General features: G+C 47.1%; 1 protein-coding gene across 2 annotated transcripts in view; it reads right to left on the reverse strand.

The window, feature by feature from the left end:
- Window positions 1-269: 269 nt before the first annotated feature.
- Window positions 270-16,247, reverse strand: part of ABCC9 (ATP binding cassette subfamily C member 9) — a 144,391-nt gene continuing 128,413 nt past the window's right edge. The window contains exons 37-40 of one of the 2 annotated variants that reach the window (XM_075004625.1): window positions 7,803-7,936; window positions 7,380-7,442; window positions 4,335-4,481; window positions 2,035-2,173 (exon numbers count right to left, since the gene is read on the reverse strand). In XM_075004625.1, the coding sequence (XP_074860726.1) occupies window positions 4,344-4,481; window positions 7,380-7,442; window positions 7,803-7,936 (335 nt within the window). In that variant the 3' untranslated portion in view covers window positions 2,035-2,173; window positions 4,335-4,343. Of the gene's footprint in view, window positions 2,174-4,334; window positions 4,482-7,379; window positions 7,443-7,802; window positions 7,937-16,247 lie in introns of both variants that reach the window. The other variant, XM_075004630.1, reaches the window with a different exon arrangement.

Raw genomic sequence — 16,247 nt, forward strand, 5'->3', positions numbered from 1 at the left:
ATTTTACCATTAACTTCAGTGATGCCAGGATTTTATTGCCTAGTCAATTGGACTGGACCACTTGGAAAGTGTTAAACCAATACTGCATAGACAGTTCAATGAATGGATGAGGTCAGCAAAACTAATGGCTTTTCCTCTTAACATTGCATCTAAACAGGGTGACTCTAATTCCTCTCTATTGTAAGTTCATCAGCCTCAATGTAATAAAACCAACAATGACTGTGTCTCTTGGATTCCTGCAGAATAAACATGCTCCTATGTGGCAAACATCTGCTTTATTTATTTATTTATTTATTTAGTTGCATGACAGAGGTCAACACCATGAATTTATCCAGCAAACAACAAGAATTGTCAGAAGTGATGCACCTCAGGAAATGTTCCTGAATGATTTCTTTGGGCTGGCTAAGTGATCCATGCATATTTATTTCATATAGTCAAGCTGGATCACTAGTAAATGGCTGGCTCTTTACACCATCAGGACAAGTCTGCAAAAGTTGAATGCAGATCTTAAACCACCTCAAAATCTCAACTATTGAGACAGTTTCTTCCTCCCTCCGACTTACCTCTACATTGATCATGATAGCACCATCCTTCTTTCCTTGACAGTAGTGGATAGATATGAGGCATGTTGAATAGTACCAATCCCCCAAAAAGTGTATGGGCCAGATTCTGCCTTTGGAAGTATGTATAAAAATTTCTCATTTGTACAGTGGGATTTATGTTCACAAACAGAAGTGTAAAATTTAGTCCTAAATAGTAGTCAGTTGTAGGGGGATTTCTGGTTGAAACTTTTGAAGGCACATAAAAGAATTTAGATTCATACCTTTCATTGAGATGTATCAAAATCCTCTAGACTGCTTTGAAACCCATTCCCCCAAGCTCAGGATTTGATTAAGAAGTAGAAATATGAAGCGTGTTTTTGGGGGGTAGGGAGAAGCAAATGGAGGTTCACAATAAGAGAATACCACAAGAAGATTAAGACTCATGCATAGTTCCTAATGATTGTCTAATTGTAAGGTCAGACCTTACATATTTAACTGGGATGTTTCAGCCAGGATTCAAAGTTCCTATTTACCTGAATACTAAGCCTTAACATACTGAATAGAATTCATCGCTGGTGTCAGCTTATTGAAGCCACTATGATGACACAAGGGATGATTCTGGCCTTTTGACTTTCAAGAGGCCCCAGAAAAAATGTAGATTTAAGAGCCTACGCTTTGAAAATACTGAGCTTAATTTTTACTTCAATTTGATATTGTTTTGCCATCATCATTGGGAAGAGTAGATGTCCGTGTCATCCTTACAGTACACCAGCATGTAATGAAAAAAACACAAGCACATCAAAAAGAGAACAAGAGCCATTATAACATAAGGGAAGCGTACTAAAGTCCAAGCATCTACGGTAGCTATCTCGAGGGTAACCACTATAGTGTTTAAAAGATGGCGTTGTACTAACCTAGTGCATGTGAATTAAAGTGGAGGAGAGTAGGATTTCCCTTTTTGGATGCTTCTACATTATGCTTTCAAGGGAAGGCTGTTATACTTAGTGTAAAGAGATATTTTGGCAGGCAAAGTCTGTGCAATGCATCAGCTCACACCATGTGTTATGTAGTTATTTTTCACCCTATGGGAGAATACCCCAGGGGCCCTTTAAGTTCTCTGTACCAATTAAACCATTTGATCTCTGGTGTTAATATAACATATGCCTTTCCTAATAGCAGCTAATGCATTTGCTCATTACAAGAAAGAAAAATGTCATTGATGACTTCCGAGGAAAATGCCTGACTCCCAAGAAATCAAACTGTTGCAAATACGTGTGTGCTTGTGTGCTGGCACGTGGGGAGAGGATACAATGACATTTTTATTGTTTTGAGGCATACATAGATTGCAATGGGCTTTATTATTTAAACATAGAAACACGGAGAAAGAAAACCTCTGAAGAGACTAATGTGACGCTATATTGAATAGAAAATATTTGGATTTCCTTTGTTTAAAAATCAGCTATTAAAAATACAGCATGTGATTTAGCGACCTTTCACATGTCAGCCCGGACAAAAGAAGCAAAGATACTATCTTCCTGAGACAGCAAGTTCTCTGGTGTGTCATTTTCCAAAATGTTCCCTCGCTTCATCACAATGACCAGGTCGGCAGTCAGAATAGTGTGAACCCGATGCTGTGGTAAAACAAAAGCATACAGAAATTCTCATTACAATAATAGCCCAATTATAATAATACAGATACAATAATGGTACCTGATCCAATGCTTCTTAAAGTTAGTGGTATGCATGCTATTGTCTTCCATGGGTTTTAGTTGAGGCCCTATTCAACTATTTTAATCCTACGGAATCTCAAAGCACTTTAGCAACTGTGGCCCCAAGTCTGAAAATATGTACGCAGTTGCTTACCTTTCAGTGTGTGAGGGGCCCTTTTGAACAAAATAGGCCTACTCAGATGTGTTAAATTAAGCATGTTCCTGAGTGTCTGCAAGACTGAGCCCCATTGTGTTGAACAGCCCCCGAAGGGACTGAAACACACTCCCTACTCACTGATGTGGAAAGTTCTCAGTATCCTTCCTGACTGGGCCCTAAGGAACTGATCATTTTGAACTAAACTTGTGCATGTGGGTCCAGGAATAAGCCCTGATACATATAGGTACACAACCACTAATATACACCTTTCCCTTTGGAAGGACTTGACCAAGGATCCAGACAAATTGCACTCATAAAAAGTACCATTTGTACTTTCTGTGATCATGCAGATTAGATGAGGCATGGAATTTTGGGTTTGTACTAAAACCACTCACACTGCATGGACCTCAATTTTTGTGCCAAAGAAGGTCCTGGGCTGGGTTGGCTCTGCTGTGATTTGGACTCTTCATTTCAGGCAAGACTGAAGCTTAAACCTGTGGTTCTCAAACATGGGTACACATACCCTGGGCTCACAAAGTGGTCATCGAGAAGATACATGGATTTACCTAGCAATTTGCCTAGTTTTAAAACAGACCAAATAAAAAATACTAGCGAAGTCAATACAAACTAAAATTTCATCTGGACAATGACTTGTTTATACTGCTCTATATACTGAAATGTAAGTACAATACTTCTGTTACAATTGGTTTATTTGATAATTATATGATAAAGTGAGATAGTAATTTTTCAGGGACAGTGTACTGTGACAATTTTTTATGTTGGATTTTTGTAAGCAAGTAGGTTTTAAGTTTGGTGAAACTTGGTGGTACACAAGACAAATCACTCTCATGAAAGGAGGTCAGCAGCCTGGAAAGGTTGAGAGCCACAGGCTTACCCCACTAAACTGTGTCTTATAGCTACTAGCATTCATTCATACTTATATGGAACTGTGTCCTGGCTCAAGTCCTAGTGGCAACAATAGCATTAAGAGACTAAAAAGTTTATGCTTCCTTACTTCAAATGCATTTTTGCTTTGTTTTGCTTGTTTTTGTGCCTAATTTAGCACTGGGGTATGAGTGACAGAGATGGAGAATGAATGACCTCGGACATTTAACCACACAACATGAACAATGGTTGTGCAAGTTCTTCCCTAGGCTGTCCTGTCAGTATAGCTCAGTCCCAATCTGAGGGGACATCCTTAGGGGTGAGATGGTAATTCAGTTTCCAAGCTAATTCAGTCATTGGTATCTCTTCTGAGACTGCCAACAAAATTGTCATCTGTGATGTGGACCCATGTCCATCAAGGTCTGGACAGAGATATGGAACTCATTTCAAATGTTATTTTCAAAAGCAATTATTTATTATGTCATAAATTATAATGTGTATTACTATAATATTAGACTGGTTACTCTTTCAAAGATAGTGCATTCATTAATATGGGATTTTGAATTTACATAGAAACGTCATTTGAAAGTACCACAGACTGAACTTCTCTAGTCTGGTACACTTGGGACCTGACTGCTGCCCAATGAGAGAATTTGCCAGCAATGGGAGGTCAATATTTTCTAGCACATTACTAACACTTCCACTGCTTACTGGGCTCTTAGAAGACAGTTAGGGGTAAATTACAGCAAAATAACAGCACAGAACACTGAGAGTCAGGACTGGTATCTGTGAACAAACTTCATAGGACCACAGGAAACTTGGCCATAACCTGATAAGTGGTCATCCAGCTAACTAAAATTATGCTGGATTACGGATGTTGCCGGGCGAGAGAGAGCTGGAATAGAGAGGTTCAACCTGTATAGTGTAGTGAATGGCCCTTCGTTCTGTCATTTCAGAGCAGGAGAACTGTAGCAGAGGTAAGATAACTGAAGAGCTAAAGGTAACTACCGAACAGCCAGATATCTTGCAAGCAGTGTATACCTAGAGAGTCTACTTGTTAGTCTTCACCAGAGTGGTGAACAGGCCATCCTCTTTGAGGAGCAAGTTTGAAGCAGTATCACACTCAATTAGAAAACCATCAGAAAGGACTAACACAAGGTCTGCATCCAAGATCTGAGACACTCGGTGCTGAAAAGAAGAACAGAAAGGTGGGGAGAAAAAACAGGAGGAAGGATCAGCCACAAAGGAAGAAAGAACATGAAACCAGTTGAAGGAAAATGGTTTGTGAGGAAGAAGAAAGCCAAATACAAACACATTATTATTTTTTTTCAAACAGGGGTGTGGAAAAGAGGAGCCCATAGACAAGCAGTATTTTAGGGAGAGAAACAGTACGAATCAGACATGAATTGGAACAACAGTTTTCTGAATGGGAATTTGTCTGTTCCTACTGTGTTATGCTTTTATGTATCTGAGGTTCTAAAGTACTTTATACATGAAGTAGGTTAAGTAATTTTCCTAAGATACCACCATGTATCCGAGGTTACCAAGAAACCACCATAAGTAACTGGTACAGCTGGAAATGAAACCCAGTAGAACTGACTCCAATCTTGTGTTAAGAACTCGATCATACCCGAGACAAGGCAAGTGAAAAAGCTACTGATGCAAAAGTTTATTTCAAACACAAAACAAGTGTCTGCCAACTAAGCATATCACACGATAAAACTACTTTAAGGTACTTTTATATATATAGTAGAGTCATAGAATTTGAAAGTAAGTACCAGATCACATAAGACTGATCTACACAGACACTTAGGCTGTTTCTAGACATGCCACTTTAAAATGGCCCAAAATATGCTAATGAGGCACTGATGTAAATTCCCCGTACCTCTTTAGCATAAGGTCACATGATTTGGAGTCCAGAAGGCCCCTTCTTCCTGAAAATTTTGGGGAAGAAAGGGCCTCCAGAAAGAGGACTTCCTTCTGGAAGACCTCCCCAGGGGCCGCGCTTCTACATGCTGTTTTGGAGTCCAGAAGAGTGTCTTCCGGACTCCAAATCATGTGACCTTATGCGAATGAGGTGAGGGGAATTTACATCCATGCCTCATTAGCATATTTCAGGCTGTTTATTAGCATATTAGAAACAGCCTTAATGTATGGCAAACTGAGGCGTAAACCTACAGCACTACAGCTCAGTACACGCTAACTGTCCATGTGGCCCCTTCTGCTGCACATGAAATGTTCCCTAGTGAGCACTGATGTACTGGAGTTTGTAGCCGTACGTCAAAAGCATACTTGGGGAACTGAGTTGAGAATGAAGACTGAAATAGACAAACAACCCACCAGCATGGAAAGGGTTAAAAAGACCCTTTGGGTCCAGCTAGCTTCAGGCTGCTTTACCTGCAGCCAGTGCTGGAAGAGAAAAGGAGCAAGCCTGGCTCAATTTGGGGCTGACTGGTGAAGGGGCCCTAGTTAGCTGCCTCCCCACCTGAGAAGAAAAATCACTAGCCTGCTAGACAAGGTAGCCATCAGGAATAAGCACTGTCTTCCTGGCCAAAAGGGAGGGAGAAAGAGGCCTGGGAGCACTCAGCCTGACAGGAACCTGAGTGACAAAGCACAGAGGCCTTAGTGGGGTTCTAGCCCTGCCTGAAGGGATCTAGCACTGCAGCAGGTTACCACCCAGTGTCCACAAGGTGGAACTACCAGAGAACCTGTTACTGCAATGTGGACTATAAGGAGCAACAGTAGGAAACAGCCCATGGTAGTGGGCGTAGACGCTCCACTGGGAGATCTCCTACTTAGCAGCTGACTTACATAGAACCCAGGGCTGGAATCCAAAGGAGTGGAAGGGTCTGGGTCTCCCCACCCCAGCCTACCTTAAAGACTGAGGCAGTCTGAACCCCAGAAGAAGGGTTGTGGAAGTCAAGTACTCAAATCAGTAGGCTGTTGGGCCTTCCAAGTTCCCTGTTCCAATGGTACACTGGCATTCTGTAGATGTACACCCAAGATTTCAGTGCAGAAAGTGTGTGTGTGTAGGTCTGCCTGTAGTCTGGGTTTCTTTACATCAGTGACTTCCAACGTTTTCAGTAACATGGCACATTTTGATGACACAAAAAATTCCACGGCACACCCACTTTTTTGTGTGAACGTCCACCATGATCGGAGTGACAGCTGCAAACTTCAGCAGTTACACACACATCTCATAGAGCTGGAAGGGACCTTGGGAGGTCATCAAGTCCAGTCTCCTGCCCTCTTGGCGGGGCCAAGCACCATCCCCTTTTTTTGCCCCCTTCTGTTCTATTTGCCCCACATACCTACCGGCCCCCTCAAAGGCTCAGCTCACAATCCTGGGTTTAGTAGGCCAATGCTCAAACCACTGAGCTGTTTATGATTCCAGAGAGCAGGTTCTCCTCCCCAGCAGCTCCTTTGAGCCATGGTTGATCAATTTCCCCCCCCCGCCCCGACTCTTTGCAGAGCCTTGGCAGGGGGAAGGGGAATTGATGCTCCTGCCAGCTGGAGGCTCAAGCAGCAAGGCTGCCTGAGTCCCAGATGGCGTGTTGTCAATTTCCCTCCCACAATCACTTTGCAAAGCCCCTTTGAGGGGAAATTGACCAACCCCGCACCAGCTGGGAATCAGGCAGCCTTGTTGCTTGAGCCCCTAGCCCACCCAGGGTTGGTTAATTTCCACTCCCCTCCTTTGCAGAGTTGGGGGAGGGGTATTTATCACCCAGTGCCAGCTGGGTGCTGAAGCATCAAGGAGTCCCAGTTAGCAGGGGGTCATCAATTTTGTTCCTGCAGCTGCTTTGCAAAACCTCTGAGAGGGGAAATTGACCAACCAGCTGATTAGAGTGTTTGAACGTAAAAGGATATTTGTAATAGGATCCAGATTCAGAGGCCAAATTCCACTCCAGCATTGTGATGTGAGGGTTTTCACTTGGCCCACCTAAGTATTTGCAAAACTGTGGAACCAGATGAAGGTTTGAGCCTGAATCTTAGTTTATTTTCATAGCAACAACTGCTTGGTGAAAAGCAAGTATAACTGCAGCAAGAATGAGGGCGTGAGGAGAATCCACTGGAGTCAATACTTACGGCTATCGTTACTACGGTGCGGTCCACGAAGGCAGTCATCACAACCTTCTGCAAAATGTTTTCCTGTCAAGGAAAAGGCTCCACAGTTATTCAGTTCTCTTACATGCTTTGCGCCCTTCACTGTCAAAGACTCAGGACTATGCAGGATATTGCCCTCTGTCTGTTCACTGATGCAGTGTGACATAGGTTAGCTGCAGGATTTTTCTTCAACCCTTTGCCCCTCACCATGGAAATCAAAATTAAGACTAAAATAACTGAAAAACTAATGGAAAGGTTAAAAAAGTTATCAGTCTCTCTTGGCTGGGTGCCATGAATGGCAGCACGGGGGATAGACAATGCCAAAAACACAACCCCTCACCTTCCAATGTCTTCTTTCCTCTTAAAAGCCTAAGCAAGTAATCACAATGTGACTGATATACTCACTGTGGCCATGTCAATAGAAGCTGTGGCTTCATCCATGATGAGAATGCTGCTCTTGCGAACAAAGGCCCTGGCCAGGCAGAAAAGCTGTCTTTGACCCACACTGAAATTCTCTCCCCCTTCTGTTACCACTGCATCTGTTAACATAGTTAGATTTAAGGATTATGCCATCCAAATACTGTGGTCTTGGGGGGTTATTCAACTGGGCAAATAAATGACAGAGCAAACAAATGTCAGAAATTATTTTCAATTTACCAGAAGACCTCTGTGGAACAGCTGTTCAACCATCAATAATACCCCTGCAATATACCAGGAATATCATCTCTGCACAGTGTTGGAATAAAGTTGTATTCAGGAAACTGAATGCAGTTGTTGGGAACATCACCGTGAGAACCACAGACCATCTCACATGATTGTGGAGTAAGGAGTTAACACATCTGGGAAGGCCTAGTGTTATGTTTTAATAATATGGAATGTAGATAAAGATTTTCTTTCATGAACCAGGCCTGAAATGGGATGGGAAATGCTCGTTTGGTGACATAATTAGGAGACACAGCTGTTAGAGCTTCAGAGAACTGCTGCTGCAAGATGGGTGCCATTTTAATGTTTTTTTGAGGGGGACCAGCTCTAACCTTGATTCCCAGGTCTATTTTCTGCTGTGTCAATTACCCATAGTAACTTAAAAGTTAGCCACAAACTAGCCCGATCCATTTATTTAAGCTTTTTTTCTTCAATTAACACTACCATCTATACCTTTGAAAACAATCAATACCTAGGGTATAATAAAATGATGGATGTTAGCACCATTTATAGATCTATTACAAACATATTTTGGCAGCCAAATCATGCAAATTGTTCTGATTGTCTCAGATTTATGTTCACTGAAGGGTTTATACAAATGGTTATGATAAATATAAAGAACTAAGTTGGAAGGAGGTTTCTAATGTGTTGCTGTAAGGGTTTGAGGACGTAATCATCAGCTTCCTGAACTTCAATGATTGTACTCAAATTTGTGAGACTCTGCCATCCGCAGAAATGGTAAACAATAAGTACAAAAAGAGAGAAGAATATTTACTAGCTGGATGAGGAGCTACATCAGAATGCTGCAAAAAAGGGCAGCAATTTAGGGCAGCAGCTCCTCAAAAGGTAGCCTGGAAAAAGGTCCTAAAAAACTGCAACTCCACTCTGGGAGAGTTGGTAAAATCCAGGTATTCACAGAGGAATCAATATTTTTCTGTATTACCATAGCCAAATGGGACTAAATGGCTGTGTCTACACTACAAAATAACTTGGAAGTTGCTTACTTCGAAGTATAACTTTGAAGTTAGCAACTTTGAAGTAGAGCGACCACACACAAAAAACACCCTCCCTCCCTTTGAAGTAGGATCCCCGAAACTTCGAAGTCAAACGTCCACACACAAACAACCCCTACTTCGAAGTAAGGGGCCAGGAAATGATGCAGGCATGGGAGCGCATGGGTGACAAGCCCTTCCGGGCTCGCAGCCAGCCGACCCGTTAAAGGGCCCCTCCCAACACCCACAGCCTGCATGTGCCCAAGGCTGACAGGGTAAGGACAGCAGCAGAGCACGTGTGGGGGGAACAGCCAGAGACCACGTCAGCTCCCTCCCTCCCCGAGGATGATGCCCTCTCGACCCTGGTCAGCCTGCTGGCTGTGCTGCTCACCATGCAGTACCAGCAGCACAGGGGGCTCGCCAGCCCCCAGGCCCTTGCCATGACCCTGCTGCCCCTCCCCCATTGCCCCTTCCCCTGAGCCGGCGCCAGTGGGCCTACACCACCGGCACCGAATGGTGCTAGAGGACTGGGACAATGAACGGTGGCTGAGGAATTTCAGGATGACCTGGCAGACACTCGAGGACCTCTGCCACTGGCTTGCCCCAGTCCTCCAGCACCGGGACACCCACATGTGGCCAGTGCTCCCGCTGTGGAAGAGGGTGGCCATCGCACAATGGCAGCTGGCCACCCCCGACAGCCACAGATCCAGCAGCCACCAATTTGGCGTTGGTAAGGCCACCATCACAGCAGTGCTGAGTGAGGTATGGCCAGCCCCCACCATGGACCCACCCTGGGGTGGGGGTGACCGGGAAAGGGGCAGGTGGCCCCTGTTTGGGGGGCAGGGGGCTCTTGGTGAGGAGGCTGGGGGGCTGTCTGTGGCAGGGGTGTGGGGGCAGGGGGCCTCCTGGTCTGCTGTTCATGGATGTCCCCTCTTTCCCCCTGCAGGTTGTCCAAGCCATCAACACAGTGCTTCTGTGACATGTTGTGACCCTGGGGGACCTGGACGCTGCCCTTGCTGGATTCGCAGACCTGGGCTTCCCCAACTGTTTCAGAGCCCTGGATGGGAGACATGTTGCGATCCGGGCTCTGGACCACAGTGGGGGGCGCCTACATAAACAGGAATGGTACCACTCAGTGGTACTCCAGGTCCTGGTGGACATGAGGGGCCATTTCCTGGACGTGTGTGTGGGGTGGCCGGGCAGGGCCCATGACAGCCAGGTGTTCTGGAATTCATGGCTGGGACGCTGGATGCAGGAGGGCGCATATGTCCCCTCCCCATGGGAGCTCCCACTTGGGGATGCCACAATGCCCCCCTGCATCGTGGCCGACGCCGCGTACCCGCTGCACACACGGTTCATGCGGCCCTATACCAGACACACCACGCCAGCCCATGACACCTTTAACGGCAGCCTCAACCATGCCAGGGGCACAGTCAAGCAGGCGCTCAGGAGGTTGAAGGGGAGGTTTCGCTGCCTCCTCACCAGGCTGGATGTCAGCCTCCCAAACCTCCCCGTGGTCATCGCTGCCTGCTGTGCCCTCCACAGCCTTGTGGAAGGCTGCTGGGAGCCCTTTATCCAGGGCTGAGCTGTGGACCCGGGGCCGGTTATGAGCATCCGTCCACTGCCCGGTGTCGTGAGACACAGAGAGACAGGGTCAATGTCTGGGATGCCCTGTGCTGGGCCTTTATACAGGGCCAACCCTGACCTGCCCCCACCCCCCACAGCCACACACTGCACCACACCACACCAAGCCCGTGCCCCTCACCTCCACCCACGGCCCCACAAAGCACCAGGGACACGGGGTTAGGGTGGGAACAACACACTATAAAGGGGGAAATAAAATACATTACAACACAGAATGGAACACGGTACCCTTCGGTGTGCACGAGGGGAACAGATGGCAGTGGGGAGGTGGGGGCTTGGGTGGGGTACTGAAATGGGAGTGGGGCTGGGATGGGAGTAGGGTCAGTCGGCCAGAGGCATGGGGAGCCAGGAGTCACATTGGCCATAGCTGCCCCTACTGCTCAGGGTCTGGGGCCCCTTGCAGGGCTGCAACGGTGCCAGAACCATGGGGAAGTAGGGCTGGGGTGGGGGTGCTGTGGGCTCTGCTCCCAGACAGTGTGCGGGGGGGCCGCTGGGGCTGGGCCAGGTGTGCCTGCCTCGGCCAGCAGCCATCGGGCCAGCTAGAGGCGCTTCACCGGTGCCAGGTCTGCCACACGGTGGGGATCTGTTGGGCAGCTGCTGGAGGGCAGCTGTGGGAGGGGGCAGGAGGCTGCGCAAGGTGGGCAGCCAAGGCTTGGAGCGCCGTGTCCATGCTGCTGGCCAGCCTCACGCACACGTCCCACTCCATCACCAGCCATTCCCAATGCACCCCGGTCATCTCCTGCACAACCACCGGGGTGGCAGCCGCCTCCTCATCCCTCCACCACCGTCTCTGACAGGGCCGGCTGCGGCCATGGGAGGGTGCAGGCTGGGGTGATGGGGCAGCCTCCCGGCCTTCTGCAACCGCGGCCCGCTCAGCTCTGCGGTGTCGGCTGACTGGCAAGGCATCTGCGGAGAGAGAAGGGGACAGGCGACAGACCATGAGTGATGGTTTGCAATCCTGGGATGGCTGGGGCTCCTTCTCCCTTGCCCCCTGCCCTGCTCCCCTGCCACCCGAAGGCCCATTAGATCCCGGATGCCCAGGGGTTCCCGCCTGGCAAGGATCAGTTCATGCTCCCTCCCGCTCCCCCATCCTCAGGTGTGAGGGCTGTGGGGCTGTTCTGGGGGGGCCCGGTCCCCTTGCGATGTCCTGCTTGCCCCAAACATACCAGCCGTGACCTCCCAAGGCTTGGGCAAGGCTCAGCTCGATGACACCTGGGTTGGTGTCCAGGAGGGGAGGGCGATGATGAGGGTCCCATCACTGGAGCCTTCATCGTTGCCCTTGGTCTTGGTGGGCCAGTCTCTGCGTAGGGGTTGGAGGAGCCCACCTCCTCGCCGCTGTCCATGGGGTTGGGGGCCAGCGGTGTCCATGAGGTGCTCCAGGCTGGCTGCCTCCCTCGGCCCCAGGAACCTGTGCAGCTCCTGGTAGTGGGGGCAGTGCACAGGCCAAGCCCCCGATCAGTTGGCAGCACCACGGGCCCTGATGTACGTCTGGTGCAGCTCCTTCACCTTGATGCGGATGCTGCTGCCGGTGTGGTCGGGGTGGCCTCGGGTGGCAGGGCCACTGGCCAGCCAGTCAAAGGCATCGGCATTGTACTGGCAGGCACTGGTTTGTCGAAGGAACTCCTCCTCCCCACACAGAGCAAAGAGGTCCTTCAGCTCCTCCTCAGTCCAGGAGGGTCTCCTCTTGGCACGGCCCTTGCCCAGGCCCTGTGAGCCCTCAGACCCCTCCTCTGTCTCCATCCTCTGGGGGGCGCCCCCTCCTTGGAGGACTCCTTAGTTTGAAATAAAGAGTGCAGAGCATCTACACACATTTAACTTCGAAGTTAAACTTCAAAATAAGCCACTACTCCATTCCTGGGAATGGAATAGTTAACTTGGAAGTAAGGAAAAGTGTGTGTAGATGCTCTGTGGGCTACTACGAGCAGCCCCCCTTTACTTTGAAGTTAACTTGGAAGTAAGATTGTAGTGTCGACGTACCCAATGGGAGAACAAATGGCCACAATGGGGCATTGCCATTCACCACAACATTGAGAGAGTTGGAAAACATTCAGAAGTTTTACATGTAATTTAAATAATATTTGTGGTGCTGGCTGCTCATGCTTCTTTCTTCAGAGCAGGGGAAAACTACAGGTTTCCTGTTCCGCAGCACTGCTCATGCAGCCCGGCTGTACTTTATTTTCTCCACTTAGCTAAGTACAGACACTGAAGAATTATCAGTTCCACGACCTTTAATTCATTTCACGTTCAATATCCTAATGCTCCAATGTTTGGGTTTGAAATGCTGCCTAAGAATCTTGGTCCAAAAACTATTTTCAGTCAGCTGCATAGCCTTTTTACAAAGGGGTTGGCACCTTTTTTGTAGCCTCAGATTTCATAACTGAGTTTTATTTAAAGTTACAGTTATGCTTCAACCAAAGGTGTGGGGGATGAGGCACCCCCTGGCTTGAAGTGGTTTTGATCATATACTGAGCCAGCACAATGGCTGCATGTTCTCTAGATTATTCTTGGGCATGATATTTTTGGAGAACTTTTTAATTCCTCATTACAAACAAAATCAGATGGATGTGTTGTGATGTGTAGTGTCTTCACTACTAACAAATCAGCTGAGGCTAAACTACAGATGTTAAGATTAACACCTTAAAGTTTATCAAGGAGGAAAGTAGTATGAGAGACAATGTATGTCCATTAATTAGCAAATGAAAGGGTGATGAAATTAATGATTGCTCAAGAGTAGACAAGGTACCAAACTTAAACCAAATTAAAAAAGACAACCTTAAAATGTCACTAGATAGCATGTTATTAAATGACGAATATTAGCAGGATGGAGCTACAATAAATTATGGATTACAAATTGTTCATATTGGTTTGGGTGTTTAGAAACAGTTATGATAAATATAGAGGATTAAGTTGGCAGGAGTTGAGAGTGAACATCACTTCCCTTCTGAAGTTATGGCTTTGACCCATGAAAGCTCATGACCTAATAAATTCAGAAGTGCCACTTTGTGCATAACTTCAATGAAATTTATGCATGGTACTCAAGTGTGTGAGACTCTGCCACCCTCAAAAGTACTAAAAAGTAAGTAAACAGAAGTGAAGATTACTTTCCAGTTGGAAGAGCAGGGCAGACACACAGCTATAAAATGGGCACTTAGGGCAGCATGTGCCTGCACCTGCACATGTAAAGGAGCAGCATCTCCTTGGCCGTGTTTACATTAGCCAAAAACTTCGAAATAGCCATTCAAATGGCCATTTTGAAGTTTACTAATGAAGCGCTGAAATACATATTCAGCGCCTCATTAGCATGCAGGCGGCCGCGGCACTTCGAAATTGATGCGGCTCATCCCGATGGGGCTCCTTTTCGAAAGGACTCCCCCTACTTCGAAGTCCCCTTATTCCTATGAGCAGACGGGAATAAGGGGACATTGAAGTAGCTGGGGTCCTTTCGAAAAGGAGCCCCATCGGGACGAGCCGCACGGCGGCGAGCCACGCCAATTTCAAAGAGCCGCGGCCGCCCACATGCTAATGAGACGCTGAATATGTATTTCAGCACTTCGTTAGTAAACTTCGAAATGGCCATTTGCATGGCCATTTTGAAGTTTTTGGCTAGTGTAGACATGGCCCTTAAAAAGTATTCTGAGAAAACGACCTAGAATCAAAAAGTGCAACCCTGGGCAGATTTGGTAAGATCAAGGCTTTCACAGGGGAATCATCACTAGTGTGTAACAGCCTGTAGCAGTGATCCGTGAGTGCGTGACATAATTTGAGAGTCCTGCCACAATGCAGACAGAGAGGCGGAGAAAGAGAAAAGAGCGTCAAAAACTCCCCTGAGCCCGTCCACCACCTACCAACTCCTGCCCCTTCTGTGATAAGACCCGTGGCTGCAGAATTGGGTTGGTCAGCCCTCAATGGACTCACAAATAGGAGAATAGCATGAAGATGCCCTACTCATTATCAAGTGACCACTAAGGAGAATGTAACAGCCTATCTGTCCTACCTGGTAACTTTATCCAAAGACAATTGTAGCCAAGGATACAATTCTCAAAGTCAAATGGGACTAACTGGAAGAACAGAGGGCCATGCCACTCTCCCAAAACTTGGAGTGTTGGAAAAAATAGGGAAGTTTTAAATGTAATTCAAGTAATGTTTGTCATGTGACCCCTCATGTTTGTTTCTTGACAGCAGGGAAAGATACCAGGTGGTCATTCTTTAGCTCTGCTGCTGTTGCAGTGAAGCACTGAAACATCTAAAACTGGGCTAGCCTGATGGTGGGTGGGGCAGCAGGCCACTCTCCTGCCTGAGAAGCCTTGCATTTTCCGTTGTCACAAAGGGGCTTGGTCCTGCCAGTCATTGTAACATGGCAACATGTGAAGGCAAGGGGCAGTTCTTGAGGGAATTTGCAGCAATTGTCTCCTGAACTAAGCACAAAGCTTCCTTCCCCACCTTGCTGGTTTCAATGAATTTGAAAAAAAGTGCTGCAGAAGCTCCTGGCCCTGCTTTTGGCTCTGCCGGATGCACGTCTGCATTTCCATTGGTAGAGCAAAGAACAGCCAGCCCAGGGAGGGGAGGGAGATGAACAGAGAGCTACTGTTTCAAGCAGTGTGGATGAGGCGAGACAGAAGAGGAAGACGCAGCATAGCTTTAGCTGCTGGCTGGTGAGGGGAGAAGAGCAAGGCAGGCAAGGAAGCGGTGTGACTGCTGCTGTCAGCTTTGTGATTTGCTTTTGCTGCTGCAGTTCAGTTCTTGCCAAGCAAGAGCTCCAGAGCTCTGGCTATGTCTACACTAGCTTGGAAGATCGACCTGCTCACGGTTGATCTCCTGGGGTTTGATCTCATGTGCCTGGCAGGGACACGTGAAATTGACTCCTCAGGGCTTGCAGTCAACCCCTGTACTCCTCGGGAGACACAGGCTACATCTACACTCTGAGAGAAATTCGAATTGAAGGCAGTTAGCTCGATTGTACCAAGTGACTGTCTTCTCTGTAAATACCATTAGCTCAGTTTAAGGAGCACTAATGTCAATAGCATACTAGTGTCGGGACTGGCTGCATGTAGCGTCAAGCTAAAATTTAACAGTTCGAATGAAGGCTAGTATGTAAGCGCCATGTCTTTGGATCAAATTCATTAGCCTCCAGAGGCTGACTGCTGCTGTTGCACCTGGCTCACGGGTGCCCACCACTCGCAGGTACTCAAGGATACTCAAAATCGAATTTGCAAAACTCAGCTTTATAAAATTGAATGTAATAAAATCGAATTTATCTGGTAGTGTAGACATAGCCACATGGAGTAAGGGAGATCTACGGGAGAAACTCGGCCAGGTAAGCCAAGTGCAGATACAGCGATTATAGCTATGCAACTATTGTAGTTAGAATTGCGTACCTGCAGTTGACTTACTTTCGCCTAGTGTAGACATAACCTTTGATTCTAACCCTGCTACTCCTGATTTCAGCCAGGAGCCAAGCAGGAGTTTGCATGGGCTGGCCCTTTTGTTCTTCTCATTCTGGCAGGTGAGGGGT

The sequence above is a fragment of the Carettochelys insculpta genome, chromosome 1 (genome assembly GCF_033958435.1).
Source record: "Carettochelys insculpta isolate YL-2023 chromosome 1, ASM3395843v1, whole genome shotgun sequence".
NCBI classification, from domain to species: Eukaryota; Metazoa; Chordata; order Testudines; family Carettochelyidae; genus Carettochelys; species Carettochelys insculpta.